General features: G+C 42.1%; 1 protein-coding gene across 6 annotated transcripts in view; it reads left to right on the top strand.

The window, feature by feature from the left end:
• SLC25A17 (solute carrier family 25 member 17) overlaps nucleotides 1–16,157 on the top strand; it is a 388,899-nt gene that overhangs the window by 126,881 nt on the left and 245,861 nt on the right. For all 6 annotated transcript variants that reach the window (XM_044300759.1, XM_044300763.1, XM_044300764.1 and 3 more), the window contains exon 5: nucleotides 5,174–5,290. In XM_044300759.1, coding sequence (XP_044156694.1) covers nucleotides 5,174–5,290 — 117 coding nt within the window. The remainder of the gene's footprint in view (nucleotides 1–5,173; nucleotides 5,291–16,157) is intronic.

Raw genomic sequence — 16,157 nt, forward strand, 5'->3', positions numbered from 1 at the left:
ATTTGTACTCGGAATAAAAAATAATAGTAGAAACGTTCAGTGGCTCTACCACACTGAGCAAAAATGGTCAAGGTGCTCACTCCACGGCACACCCACTGCCGAATAAATATAATGTTTAAAAAAATACAGATTGGTAGTTTGGAGGGCACTCTACTGCACGGTTCAGCATGGAGATGGACGTATACGGTATTCAGCAATAGACCTTTTAATTAATAAGGAACAAATGAAAGTAGTAAAACTGTAATAAAATATTTTCAAAAAATCCTAATAAGCTAAATTAATCCTAAATATACCTCTAATACATCATGATTACTTACAATTACTTGGCTTGGCCCTTGGGCATCTCTGACACCACTTCAACACTTTGGCTGGGGGGCTCAGTGGAGCGGATGTTGTGTTTTATCCTAATGAGAGAGATTTCATAATAAGGATTTGCAGAGGGATAGCAGAGCATGGAGAGGCTGGTGCTGCTTACTAGGGGTTCATACCATGGGGGAGTAATAAAGCCCTCCATAATGCTCCCCCCATAGAAATAATTCTCCTTATAATGTGACAGTGCAAAAAAATACCCCCTTGTAAGGCCCCCAGTTGTGCTAATCTCCCCACAGTGCCCTCGTAATGTGCCAGTATAAAATACCCCTATATAGTGCCCCCAGTAAATGCCTCCATAGTGCTCCTCTCCCCCCTTCCTCCTAGTGCCCCATATAATGCAGTAGTATAAAATGCCCCATATATAGTGCCCCAGTAGATGCCCTCAGTGTCCCCCATAATTTGAAAGTATAAAATACCCCTTCTTAGTGCCCCCTGTAGATTACTCCATAGTACTCCTCTCCCCCACAGTACCCACCATAATGTGTCCCAGTATAAAATGCTACTGTACAGAGCCCCCCATATGAAATACACCTTCTTTGTGGCCTCAGTAGATGCCTCTATAGTGCCCACCAATACTGGCCAGTAATAAGTGCCTCCATGGATGCCCCTCAATCATGTGCCAGGAATACGAGAACCCCTCCCCCAATCATGTGCCAGTAACAAAAGCACCCCCCCAAAGTATCGAGATAGAGGAGAATGCCGGCAGGGTATCCAGAGAACACACACAGCAAGCCCCTATTGGATAAGTAGTGCTAAACCAGATCTATCTGGTAATGAAACAGATCTTTAGCCAATAGATAGTAAGTGCGTTTAACAGAATATAGATATAAATGAATAATACTTGAACGTTTAAAAACCTCAATAGGTATAATGAAATCAATATTAATAAAACCAATGACGGTAAAACCAATTAAGGTGCCAAATCAAGTAGGTAATAGTAATCTCCACTCACTTCACTGGGAGGAAATTTTGAGGGATAAAGCTCAAGACACTCAACAAAAAGGCCTCCCAATCCTGGATCGCTTCAAGAATCTTAGGATGAGGCAGCAGTACCAGAGTCTGTTCTTCTCACAAAAAAATCCTTTATTTCCAAACAACAGGGAATGGAGCTCAATGCGTTTCGGGGCATAGAATAAGTCCCCTTCTTCAGGAGCAGAACCTTTCTGCTCCTGATGAATAGGGGCTTGCTGTGTGTTCTCAGGATACCCTGCAGACATTCTCCTCTCTCAATTGGCGCCTCACATTGTGGTTCTCCCCTTTTTTCTCTTCTATATTTTATGTATGTGTTGAACTAGTTCACACTACTTACTACATCCGGCAACCTCTCGATTATTGCACCTAATCCTCTTTCTACCTACTATTTATCTTCTCCTCCTCTGGCGCCCTGCAAATTAATTATATAGACTTCTTGGATTCCTTTCCAAATAAGTCTTGTGATTAACCCTCTACATCTTTTTCTTCCAAACCTGTCTCGCTGTCCTGAGGACAGCTATACAGATGACTATGGAGATAAGCGCTTCCACAATGGAAGCGCACATCTCCCTGTGTCGGCACGGCGCCCCCCACTTTAAGTTTTCACCAGGGACAGGGTTTAGGGCCAGGCCGTGCCGCCAGCTCAGAGGGGTGGGCAATTGCGGGCTGTTGCCCTGCTGGGCCTATTTTCACGCAGGGGCCTGGAGCTGCAGCTCCATCCGCCTCTACGTTAATCCGGCCCTGACTCTACCTATGAACTAATATATATATATATATATATATAATATTTTTTTATATATTAATGGAAAGAAAGCTGATACTGAAACGGAGGTATTGACTATATTCAGTGAGACTTGGATCAACTAGTGCCTTTATCGCGTAATATGGAATTCAGATATCATTATTAAAAACTATATACAAGCACAATCAATTAATTTCAATATATCATTGGAGATGATTCATACTTTTTTCATTTACAGCGTGATTCATTTATTAATTCATGCTTTAAAACCGCTATTTTATGGACATTTTTCATAATTAACTTTTTTTTATTTTTATAAATGTTTTTCCTTTTATCAATCATGCCTCCCTAATATCCAACTATCTATGAATTCACAATTATTATAATAATATTTTATTCATTTTGTATTTTGTGTATATATGAAATTAGTATGCTATATATGTATGAAATAATCATGATATCACCAAGTAAAATGTATTTATAATGATGTATTAGAGGTATATTAAGGATTAATTTAGCCTATTAGTTTTTTTATATATATATTTTTATTACTGTTTTACTACTTTTATTTATTCCTTATTAGGATACTTTTAGACTTGTGATGTTGGATTGCTCCATTGCCGGAACTGCCTGGCGGATCCGGAAATCCATATACAAACGGATAGCATTTTGCGGATTCGGCTGACAAATGCATTGACACACCGGATCCATCTCTCATGGTGTCATCCGGAAAAACAGTATATTTTTTTTCCACTTTTTTATAGATCTGTGCATGCGCAGATCGGGAAACAAGATCCGGTTTTCCGGAACACTTGGTACCGGATCCGGCATTAATACATTTCAATGGAAATTAATGTCGGATCCGGCATTCCGGCAAGTGTTCCGGAATTTTGGCCAGAGAAAATGCTGCAGCGTGCTGCTGTATTTTCTTCGGCCAAGTACTGTAAGAGTGACTGAACTAAAGACATCCTGATGCATTCTGAATGGAAAGCACTCCGTTCAGTATGCATTAGGATAAAACTGAAGCATTTTTTTCCGGTATTGAGCCCCTGTGATGGAACTCAATACCGGAAAACTTTAACCCAAGTGTGAAAGTACCCTTAATTAAAGGTCTATTGTTGAATATACGTCTGTCTCTATGCTGAACCAGATAGTAGAGTGCCCTCCAATCTACCAATCTGTATTTTTATTTTTTTTGTTACATTATATTTATATTCTGCCCAGGGCTTCTGAGAAGACCAGTCTTAGTTTGAAAAAAAGTGTTGGAGAAATATCCAACAAAAGGGAACAGGCTTCTTAAATTTGTCACATCTTCTGCTGTCTGTGTGGCAGAAGCCTTAAGCTACTTTCACACTAGTAGCGTTTTAGTTTTACGGTACCGAGATCCATCAAAGAGGCACAATACCGGAAAAAAAACGCATCAGTTTTGTCCCCATTCATTGTCAATAGGGCAATGGTGACAAAACTGAACAGAACGGAATACTCCAAAATGCATTTCGTTCCGTTTAGTTGCGTTCCCATACCGGAGAGCAAACCGCAACATGTTGTAGTTTGCTTTCAGTCATGGGATGCGGAACAAAACTGAGCCAGCATGACTCCCAATGCAAGTCAAAACGGATCAGTTTTCTCTGACACAATCTGCCACAATATAAAACTGATCCGTCCTCCATTGACTTTCAGTGGAGTTCATGACTGATCCGTCTTGACAGTGTTAAAGATAATACAACCGGATCCCTTCATAACAAATTCAGATGGTTGTATAAACAGTAATTGGAAGCGTTTTTGCTGAACCCTGCCAGATCCAACAGAAACGCTCGTGTGAAAGTAGCCTTAGGAGCTGGAGTAGATTTCAGTTATTAATAATGCAGTTTTATGGCCTAATAAACTCTGCCCACTTTTTTAAATGATGAAGTGTCGCACTCTTTTATGCAAAATAACTTTTTGTACCAAATTTTGCAACTTTTTTACACCTAAAACCAAAGAATTTGTAAATGACCCCCACTGTGTATTGTTAGTTTAGTTTGATTTGCGTTTGTCTACAACTGTGATAACACTTTTCATTAGTATTATCATGCAGAAATTCTGTTAATTCCAAAGAGCTCGTTTATCCTTTTTTCTTGCAACTGTAAATATGTACTGTTTTTATGTTAGAAAATGTTTATTTAATATGATTTTCATGACTGCCCTGGAGCATTTTTTAGGCCAACAGATGCTATCTTTAACCATCTTCAACCTTCTAGTGGATGTAGCTTGTTACGACAGTGCTGCTCCCATTGACATCATTGTGAGCACCATTGCAATGGCTATCTCTCACCACTACACAGTTAGAGCTGTCTAGTTCCGGCAACAACTTGCAGTAACAGAGCTACGGTAAACCTGAACAGCTTATCGGTGAGGGGTGTCAACCCCTGTCACTCATCTAGTGATGACTTATCCCGAGGATATGCAATCACTTAGTAAAATCTGGACAACCCGTTTAATATACAGTATAATTAAAATGCTATAATACAAAAACATGCTATATTACTCCTGCCTTTCTAGAATCACTATAGAAAGAAATAAAATGGCACAATACCATTTTCCCCTATCAGGATTGATTAAATGCCACTGTTTAATGAAATTCCTTCCTCTACCTGTAATTATTATTAGGAAAGAAGTTTAGTCGTGTGATTGTGGCGTCATAAAAACAATGCTCCTATTGTTAAAGAGAAGAAAAATATGTTCAGTTTTACATGTGTAGTCTCCTTATAAGAAGAAACAATCCCTTAAAAGGAATCTGTTGCCAATTTTAAAGTGTCCTCACAAAGCACAGCATAGACTTGTGACAGATCCCCTTTAAATTCTTTTAAACAATTTAAGAAATGTATTTTCAAAATTGTGCTGGTTTTATTTATTTTTTCTACTGTGATCTCTAAACCTATATTCATAGTCAGTCTCTGACTTATCTTTTTGTAAAAATGATGGAGAAAAAAATACTGTTCTTATTCTTGAAGTCTCTTGTTTGATAAAAAGCTTAGGAAAAAGAAAAACATTTTTTCATTTGGATAGTGGTGAAAATTTGTTAATGTAATGTTTTATTTTCATTAGGCGTAGTTAATGTCCTCGTCACAACTCCTCTGTGGGTGGTAAATACAAGACTGAAACTTCAAGGCGCCAAGTTTAGAAGTGGTGCTATAAAACCTACAACATATACTGGAATTTCAGGTAACTTTATACAAATGTTTTCGCATGCGTAACTTGTGCGTAAGGTAGTCCAGACTAGCAATTCGGCTTAAAGGTCATCAATATATATTGCTGCACAACCCATTTTTTTATTTTTATTATTCTTCTGAAATTCCTTAGAAAAATGTAACAACGTATGCATAATTTGAATTGTGAACGTTTAGATTTGTACTCTCCACAAAAGGGTTTAATATGTGTTTTAATGAAATGCATCTTGAACCATCTACTGATGTTATTGAGCAGTTGCATATTTGTTTGACTCATTTTGAGGAAATGCTATAAGATTGGAGAAACATACAGAATAAGAAAAAAAAGTAATCGTTATCGTGGCCAAGCTTAGAACAGTATTCACTAGGTTGATGTTCAAAAATACTGTGTATATATAGTGCTCCAGAAAGCCGAAGTAAACTTTGCAGACCACATTATAAAATGGATTTCCTTCTGCCGAAAAACGATATCAATAAAACTGCATATTTTTATATTGTGCTTCCCCAGAGAAAAGCCTTAGGCCTCCTGCACATGACTGTATCCATTTTTTAAATCTGCAAATTGGAGATTCTCAAAACATGGATACCACCCATGTGTGTTCCACATTTTGCAGATCACTACATACTGCCCTCTGTTAGAAATGCCTTTTCTTGTCTGCAACACTGACAATAATAGGACATGTTCTATTTTTATGTTTTTTACGGAGCCTTGGAACGGAAATACAGATGTGGACAGCACACGATGTGCTGTCCGAATCTTTTGTGGACCCATTGAAATGAATGGGTCCCCATCCAATCCACTTGTGTGCATAAAGGCCCTAGGTTCTATTTGGGTGGTGTGGTAAAGCCACATCAAAAACTAATTTGAAAAAAAAATGAATTACTAATTTCTTAATGCATCAAGATGTGCCATTCCTTTAGGTTGAAAGTGAGGGAGCATCCCACCATTTAGCAGTACTGAGAGTACTCCTAATGGCCACGGAGTCTAATGGTGCCTTTTACACGGAACAAGAATCGCACGCGTTTTACACGGAACAACAATCGCAAGCGTTTGTTGAAACAATCGTTCATGACAATTGGTGTCTTTATGGGGTCATCGTGTTCGCCTGACACTTAAACCATTGTTTCTGTGCATTGTTTCAGATTGGCCATGTATAAACAGGGATCTTCTGCCCAAAAACAATTATTTTACCCAGCACCTCCACAGCGGCACTGACAGGAGGGTGTCCCCGCCCCCAGGACAAGAAACAACACAGGAGCACATGATTTAAAAGGCCTCCTCTCCCTTACCTATCCAGTCGTCGTTTCCTGTCCTCAGGCTACGTAAAAGCCGCTCCTGCAGTGCCAGCTAGATTCTCATTTCACTCAGCCTGTTTTCGTTCCCCACGCTGTGGGAGGGCTGGTGCAGGGGACTGATCCCCCGGGGACGCACGTGCCTTCCTTTCCCATCCCTCTGAGTAAGACCTGCGTGCAGGCATCCCCGGGCTCGCGATTTTTCCCATTCGAAGAGAGAATCGCACTGGATCTCCGCAAGATTTCCACCTACTTCTGGGATACTTCTGGGAATAAGAGGCGGGCTAAGATGCTGGCATTTGCGATGAAGTCTGCCATCCAGCTCACGCTCACCGCTTGCTGCCATGCTCGCTCCAGTGGAGGACGCCGCTAGAAAGCCTGGTGATCCCGCTGCCTCGGCCCTCAGCCCAGTAAGCCTCCTCTCCTGGGGGATGATTATGCTACCTGCTACTGTACAATCTAACCCTGTTGTTTGAATCACTATTGGGGAAGTATTTTTATGGGGAAAAAAATTCAATTTCATCCACCATGACGGCCCACAATGAGATTGACCCTTGACCTCCGTAGGGGCAGGAACACATGAAGAGTTTAAATTCCCCCCACCCCTCCACCTCCTCAGTGCTTTCCTACCCTTACAGGGGCCAACATGTGGAGAGAGCCCTCCTATCAGGGGTGTAGTAACTTTATTATTTTATAGGAATCTCCTGCTGTCCTCTCGTGGCATGGGCCAAGGCTGGCAGTATGGAGCAACAAGGACCCTCGTCTCAGCTTATGCAGAGGCCTGCGGTCCTTCCTTACCTCTAGACCCCTTTCCTTATATCGGGAAGCAGTCTGCGGTGCCGGCTTCACTGGGAGGTTCGCATGCTGCGTTTGGCGTCCTCCTCACTGGAAAACATGTGACCGGCCAGGGGAACGCAAACATTAGGAGGCGGGCCGCGCAGACGCACGTACCTATAGAGGGCTGGTGTGGCGTAGGCACACGCCGACAGCCCGGGCCGCAGCTGGATGACGTCAGACGCTGGGCAAGATTTAAAAGAATCGCGGTTCCAGCCAGCCCTTGCCTGCAAGCACCACAATGTCTGAGACACCTACTCCCCGCCAACTAAAGTGAGACTCCTAAAATGTAATGCGTGCTCCAAAATGCTCCCCGAAAATTACAAGAAAAGACTGTGCAGATCCTGCACGGCAGAAATCTGGAAAGAAGAACAACCAGATATTCTTACAGAAATGAAATCTTTCATTTTGGACGAGAGTCTTCTTTGGCCACAATGTCCGCTCCCGCCAGTAACCCAAACCCTCCCAAGAAATGCAAACTCTATTATTTCCTCCTCTGATGCCGAGGATGTGGAAGAAGCCTCCGTCTCATCTAGACAGATACCTAACGAGGATCCCCTATCAGAAGGGGAAATCGTGGAGGAAGATAAAAAATATTTCTTCTCCTCAGATGAAATGGAGGAACTGCTGAGGGTTGTTAGGTCCACAATGGGGATTGAGGATACCCCTAAGCCCCGTACTGTCCAAGACGAGATGGGTCTTGGATCAAAAACTTCCATTGTTTTTCCAATAAACGAAAACATACCGGAAATGATCATGGAAGAGTGGTCCGATCCAGAGACTCTGCTTTGATCCAATGGAATGCAAATTATTTAATGAGACCCCTAAGGTTGACATACAGGTAGCCAAGGTTGTAAAGAGAACCACTTTACCTTTTAAGGACTCCTCGCAGCTGGAGCCCATCCACTTTTTCGATCCGATGGATCGAAAAGTGGATGGGCTCCTGAAAAGATCCTTGGAGTCGGCGATGTTCGGAGTCAAAACGAATATAGCAGCAACATCCGTAGCCAGGACCATGTATATCTGGCTAGGAGAAATTGATGAACACCTAAAAAATAAAACTTCTAGAGAAGAGATTAGGGATTCTATCCCGCTCCTCCGATCCGCCACAGCATTCTTAGCATATGCTTCCGCGGAATCCATCAGTTTTTCAGCAAAAGAAGCAGCTTTCTCTAATGCAGCCCGGCGGGTACTTTGGATGAAGGCCTGACCAGGGGACAAAGCATCCAAAGCCGAGCTCTGCTCTATCCCATTTTCAGGGGAATTTGTATTTGGGCCCACTCTAGATAACATTCTAGAAAGAACTGCTGATAAGAAAAAGGGTTTTCCGGAGGATAGGGAAACTAAAAAGACCTTTCGTCAGTTTCAACCTCAACAAAGATCTTACTGGGGTAAAGGAAAAAACGGAAGATGGAGCTACCCTAAAGGGGGGAGAGGGAGAGGCTTCATCCTCAATCCCCAAAACAGACAGACCAAACAACAATGACGCTAGAGTAGGGGGCAGACTGATGTGTTTTCTATCCTCATGGGAACAAATCACCTCAAATCCCTGGTCTCTAAACATAATCTCCCAGGGTTACAACATAGAATTCACATCAGTCCCCCCAAGAAGATTCTGTATCTCTGCCCAGAACAGAACAGAACTACCAAAGATATGGCAGGGTGTCCGAGACCTTCTAGATCTAGGTGTAATTCAAAAGGTCCCAGTACTAGAACCATAATATACAGTACAGACCAAAGGTTTGGACACACCTTCTCATTCAAAGAGTTTTCTTTATTTTAATGACTATGAAAATTGTATATTCCCACTGAAGGCATCAAAACTATGAATTAACACATGTGGAATTTTATACATAACAAAAAAGTGTGAAACAACTGAAAATGTGTAATATTCTAGGTTCTTTAAAGTAGCCACCTTTTTGCTTTGATTACTGCTCTTGGCATTCTCTTGATGAGCTTCAAGAGGTAGTCACCTGAAATGGTTTTCACTTCACAGGTGTGCCCTGTCGGGTTTAATAAGTGGGATTTCTTGCCTTATAAATGGGGTTGGGGCCATCAGTTGCATTGTGGAGAAGTCAGGTGGATACACAGCTGATAGTCCTACTGAATAGACTGTTAGCTGCTTTTTTCTTGCCTTAATACAAATTCTAAGTAAAGAAAAACGAGTGGCCATCATTACTTTATGAAATGAAGGTCAGTCAGTCCGAAAAATTGGGAAAACTTTGAAAGTGTCCCCAAGTGCAGTCACAAAAACCATCAAGCACTGCAAAGAAACTGGCTCACATGCAGACCGCCCCAGGAAAGGAAGACCGAGAGTCACCTCTGCTGCGGAGGATATGTTCATCCGAGTCACCAGCCTCAGAAATCGCAGGTTAACAGCAGCTCAGATTCGAGACCAGGTCAATGCCACACAGAGTTCTATCAGCAGACACATCTCTAGAACAACTGTGTGAATCAGGCCTTCATGGTAGAATATCTGCTAGGAAACCACTGCTAAGGACAGGCAACAAGCAGAAAAGACTTGTTTGGGCTAAAGAACACAAGGAATGGACATTAGACCAGTGTAAATCTGTGCTTTGGTCTGAGTCCAAATTTGAGATCTTTGGTTCCAACCACCGTGTTTTTGTGCGACGCAGAAAAGGTGAACGGATGAATTCTTCCTGCCTGGTTCCCACCGTGAAGCATGGAGGAGGAGGTGTGATGGTGTGGGGGTGCTTTGCTGGTGACACTGTTGTGGATTTGAAGGCATACTGAACCAGCATGGCTACCACAGCATCTTGCAGCGGCATGCTATTCCATCCCGTATGCGTTTAGTTGGACCATCATTTATTTTCCAACAGGACAATGACCCCATTCCATTCGACATCTCCTCTGCACATCTCCTCTGCACCCAGAATTTTCACAAAAATCGTGGTAGAAATGGTGGCTTATCTTCGCCGAGAAGGTATAACGATTATCCCTTACCTCGACTACTTCCTGATTCTGGACAGAACAGAAGAAGAAAACCTATCTCAAGGTTTTCAGAGATTCTAAAGCTTCTCGGTTGGATTATAAACATAAAAAAATCCACACTTACTCCATCCAGAAGAATAAGGTTCCTAGGGGTAGAACGGGACTCAACCTTACTAAAGACCTTTCTTCCACAGGACAAAACAGAGGTGCTGATAGAGAAGATTATGATGTTTCAGAGTTCTCACAGATGCTCCATCAGGAAAGCCATGAGCTTACTAGGAAGCCTAACCGCCTGCATACCCTCAGTCCCTTGGTGCCAGAGCCACACAAGAATAACCCACAGTTGGATTCTAAGAGAATGGAATGGAAAACAGGTAGACCTAGACAGAACAATATGGATACCACATTCCATGAAAACGGATCTCAACTGGTGGAAGCAAAAAAAGACTACTCGGAGGTCTAGAGTGGCGGATCCATCCTGTGGTTCAGGTAATAATGGATGCAAGTCTCGAGGGCTGGGGAGCCAAAATAGGAGACCATTTTTTTCAGGATACCTGGCCAGAAGACATAAAAAGAAGGTCATCCAACTACAGAGAACTGTATGCTGTCCTCGAGGCGATAACAGGAGGAGAAGACCTGTTAAAGGGTTAACACTTAAAGATACAGGCCGACAACACCACAATAGTGGCATATTTGAGGCACCAAGGAGGGACAAAGTCATGCTTGCTTGGGGGAGTGGCAAAAAGAATCTTCTCTTGGGCAGAAAAGAACATCTTATCGCTCTCCGCCGTCCACTTGAAAGGATGCGAAAATACAGTAGCAGACTACCTGAGCAGAGAAAGAATAGATCCGAGAGAATGGTCCCTGAACAGGGAAATCTTTCAGAAGATATCCGAATGATGGGGTCATCCCGAAATAGACTTATTCGGTTCCAGACGAAACACTCAGGTAGAGCTCTTTTGCTCCCTAAATCCAGAGGACGGACCTTGGGCGATAGACACCCTGTCAATGCACTGTAGATGGAGACTAGCATACACATTCCCTCCAATACCTCTCCAAGTTCCTAGGAGAACCAACCACTTTCATCCTGATAGCCCCCCTATGGCCAAAGAGGAGTTGGTTTTCTGCTCTGAAACTATCGTTGGAAGATCCTTGGGAGATCCCCTTTCAGAGAGACATGCTAGTCCAGGGCCCTCTTCTACATCCCGACCCAAAAATATTCAGACTAGCCATTTGGATCCTGAGAGCGAGACCTTAAGAAGTAGAGGCCTTTCAGATAGAGTGATCCTCATCCTCAGGGCCAGTAGGAAAAAGGTTACATCTTCCATCTACATAAAAATCTGAAAAAAATACTGCTCTTGGTTAGGGTCGCATCACTCGGACACCTCCTCTCCTCCCATCAATAACATTTTAGACTTCCTTCAAAATGGCTTAGAATTAGGACTGAGACCTAGTACTCTGAAAGTACAAATATCGGCTCTTGCCACCTTCTACGACTGCAGCCTAGCCAATCACAGATGGGTCAGGAGATTCATCAGAGCAGCAATCAGACTAAGACCCACTCTAAGATCTAGGGCTCCAACTTGGGACCTTAACATCGTCCTAGAAGCTTCAGGCCCTTTCCTGCAAGGAACCGTATCTCCAAATTAACGAAGATCACATTCGTCTCATGCTCTATCCGGGTTTTCTCCCTAAAGTGGTCTCATCCTTCCACCGAGACCAGGAGATATTCCTACACTCTATCACCAGGTCAGAAAATACAGAGTCAGGCGATAAAATGCGTCTATTAGATGTTAGAAATACTGTCATTCAATACCTTGAGTCTACCCAGGAATTTAGGAAAGATAATAATCTTCTAATACAGTTTTCAGGAAGAAATAAGGGAAAGAAGCTCTCTAAATCCTCCATAGCTCGGTGGATTAAATCTACCATCGAGTGTCGCTACGTGATACAGGGCAAACCCAGCACTGGTGCCATTAAAGCCCATTCCACTAGAGCCACTGCCTCCTCTTGGGCTGAAAAACGAGGTGTCTCACTGGATCGGATCAGTAGGGCTGCAACCTGGTCAAGTGTAAGTACCTTTATAAGGTACTACCGTCTTAGCCTTCCGGACACGAATGAAGCTCTTTTTGGCCGGAAGTTTCTACAGGCGATATCCCCACCCTCTTAGTCATTTGTTACCTCTCATTGTGGGCCGTCATGGTGAATGAAATGGAAAAACTGCAATTAGACTTACCGGTAATTCAGTTTCCTTGAATCCACCATGACTGCCCGTACTATTCCCATCCCCCCCCCCCCCCCAAAAAAAAAAAAAAAAAAAAAATATATATATATATATATATATATATATATATATATATATATATATAAAAAGTGTATGTATGTAAAATATATATATATATATATATATATATATATATATATATATATATATATATATAATTTTTTTTTTTTTTTTTTTTTTTTTTTACACGGGAAAGACTTAGGTGATAATGTATTAAGGGGTATGAATCAATATAATTTTATTTTTTGTTCCACCTTACATGTAATTTATAAATCATTGAGGAGGTGGAGGGGTGGGGGTATTTAAACTCGCTTCATGTGTTCCTGCCCCTACAGTGCAAGTGTCGGGTTCATGACCCTACTGCCGTTTAGGGCACTGAGACCATGTTTTCATGGGAAAATATTTGTGCCACTTCCAATTCAGAGCCCTTCCGTTCGGTCTCTCTTCAGCCCCAAGAGTGTTTTCCAAAATCATGTCCGACGTCCTAAAACACCTACATGTCCAAAAAATTCTAATACTATATCTGGACGACTTCTTAATAGCATCTCGCTCAGAAGAACTCCTCAGACTCCATCTCTTCCTGGTTCAGGACTGTTTCACCACCCTGGGGTGGATCATAAACTTCCCCAGACAGAAGAAAGATCTTCCTTGGGGTTCTATTGGACTCTCTTCTACTAATTTCCTTTCTACCCACAGAAAAGAGGACCAAGTTGTTACTGGAGAGGACTGCCTCTCTCAGAAACATTATGACAGTTCTGGGCCTTCTCACTTCCACAATCCCGCCAGTCAGATGGGCTCAGAGTCCTTCTTTCCTTGTGGGACGGAACAGTCTCTGCCCTAGAAAAGAAGATTTACATCCCAAATTCTGTAAAAAAAAATAATAATCCCTCGTGGTGGAAAGTAGGAAAAAACCTAAACACAAGGGTTTACTGGAGACAAAAAGATCAAATGATAATCACCACAGATGCCAGCCGATCAGGATGGGGAGGCCATGCAAATGGGAAGATAGTACAAGGCAGATGGGGCCCGGATATGTTAAAAGCCTCTTCAAATCTAAAAGAGCTTACGGCCATTTACAAAGTCATCACTTCTCTATACACGCCCCCATCCTCAAAACACGTAAAAGTGTTATTGGACAACACCACAGCAGTCGCTTACCTCAACAGGCAGGGCGGAACCAGAAGCCACTCCCTAGCAGCCGTAGCTCGCGACATATTTCTCTGGTCAGAAATAAATCTTTTGTCCTTATCCGCAGTCCATGTCAAGGGAGAACTAAATTTTGTAGCAGATTTCTTCAGTCGAACATCCTTGAAGGAAGGGAAATGGTCTATAAATCCCCAGGTGTTCCGCAAGATCTGCGAAAAGTGGGGAAATCCAGACTTGAATCTGTTCGCCACAGGGGACAACAGGCAGATCGAAAAAAATTGCTCCGTCTTCTGGCAAGATCAGCCACTTTGGATAGATGCCATATCCCAGCCTTGGCCAAACACTCTTCTGTATGCATGCCCTCCTTTCAGTCTAATGTCAAGGACGCTTATGAAAATAGAGGAGGAACAGTCTCAGGTGATCATCATTACACCGTTTTGGCCGACATGGGCCTGGTTTCCACTGCTCCTTAAACTATCTGCGGGGGTGTTCTGGACCTTGCCACACATTCCGGACCTTCTCCATCAGAGTCCGATTTATCATCCAGAACTAAAACAGCTCAACCTGACTGCCTGGAAGTTGAATGGTCAGCCTTAAAAAAGAAAGGATTGTCAGATGAGGTCATTTCCACTCTTATGCCGTTTTGTAATCCCACCATGGGATCTAAACTTGGTCCTCTCAGTATTGATTTTGAGCTTTTTGGATCTTTATTAGCAATCGCAGCTTTACTTCGCAAGCACTCCTTTTTACTAGGCAGGTGTGCTATTTTTCCTGGTTAGCCCAAAATGTAAAAAAGGGGCATTTTTACTCATTTGAATTCCAAACTACTTCTCACGATTTAGGGCCCCTAAAATGCCAGGGTAGTATAAATACCCCACAAGTGACCCCATTTTGGAAAGAAGACACCCCAAGGTATTCTGTGAGGGGCATGGCGAGTTCATAGAAGATTTTTTTTTAAAAATTTGCCACAAGTTAGCGGAAATTGATTTTTTTTGTTGTTTGTAAGAAAAAAATCTATTTCCGCTAACTTGTGGCAAAAAAAAAGATCATTTTTTTTTTATACAAAGTTGTCAATTTACAGAGATATTTCTCTCACTCAGCATGGGTATATGTAAAAATACACCCCAAAACACATTGCCCTACTTCTTCTGAGTACGGCGATACCACATGGGTGACACTTTTTTGCAGCCTAGGTGCATAAAGGGGTCGAAATTGCAACGAGTACCTTTAGGCTTTACAGGGTTGTTCACAATTTAGCCCCACCCAAAATGCCAGAAAAGTAAACACACCCCACAAATGACCCCATTTCGGAAAGTAGACACCCCAAGGTATTCACTGAGGGGCATAGTGAGTCTGTGGGAGATATTTTTTTTTTTTTGCCAGAAGTTAGCAGAAATGGAAACTTTATTATTTTATTTTTTCCTCAGAAAGTGTACTTTTCCGCTAACTTGTGAAAAAAATTAAATCATACATGAACTCACCATGCCCCTCTGCGAATACTTTGGGGTGTCTTCTTTCTAAAATGGGGTAATTTGGGGGGTATTTATACTATACTGGCGTTCTAGCACCTCAAGAAACATGACAGGTGCTCAGAAAGTCAGAGCTGCTTCAAAATGCAGAAATTCACATTTTTGTACCATAGTTTGTAAATGCTATAACTTTTGCGCAAACCAATAAATATACACTTATTGGATTTTTTTTTTTTTTTTTATCAAAGACATGTAGCACAATAAATTCTGACACAAACTTGTATAGAAATATGTGTTAGGGCTGCTTTATAAATCATTAAAGATACATTTCTAATGTACTCACTTTATTGATTTTGTGCTGTTTCCACACTGCTGATTTGGGTCATGTGACCCCCGACGTCATCAACCCTTCTCTGGCACTGACATCTCGTTTACAAGCTTCTCCCTGCTTGAGGGAGTGGCCCAGCTCTGTAAACGGGACGTCAGAGCCTTTGGTGCCCGCCCCCTCTCTACCTGTATCTGGCTGCTGCAATCTCATTAGCATAACAATAGCACAGCAGGACTGTCATTGCCATACACAAAAGAGAAGCCAAGTCAGGACAGCCAATCAGATGAAAGACCCACCCTCCCTACAGTTTACACCGGAGAGTAAAGACGTGCTTCTGCCTGGGCTCTTAGGTTTCCCAGGCACCTTACATGTGTTCCATCTGTTTGACGGGTTATTGAGATATCGGCAGGGGGACTACGGCATCCAGGTTGTTTGCTGACTTTTTCCAAATTAATTCTGTGTAATAATGTCTATATCTGTGAATTTCGATTAATTTATGACATAATAAAGTATATTTTTTTAAATATACTGGGCATTCCATGGTTGTTTTTAGCAA

This window comes from Bufo gargarizans, chromosome 7, assembly GCF_014858855.1.
Source record: "Bufo gargarizans isolate SCDJY-AF-19 chromosome 7, ASM1485885v1, whole genome shotgun sequence".
NCBI lineage: Eukaryota > Metazoa > Chordata > Amphibia > Anura > Bufonidae > Bufo > Bufo gargarizans.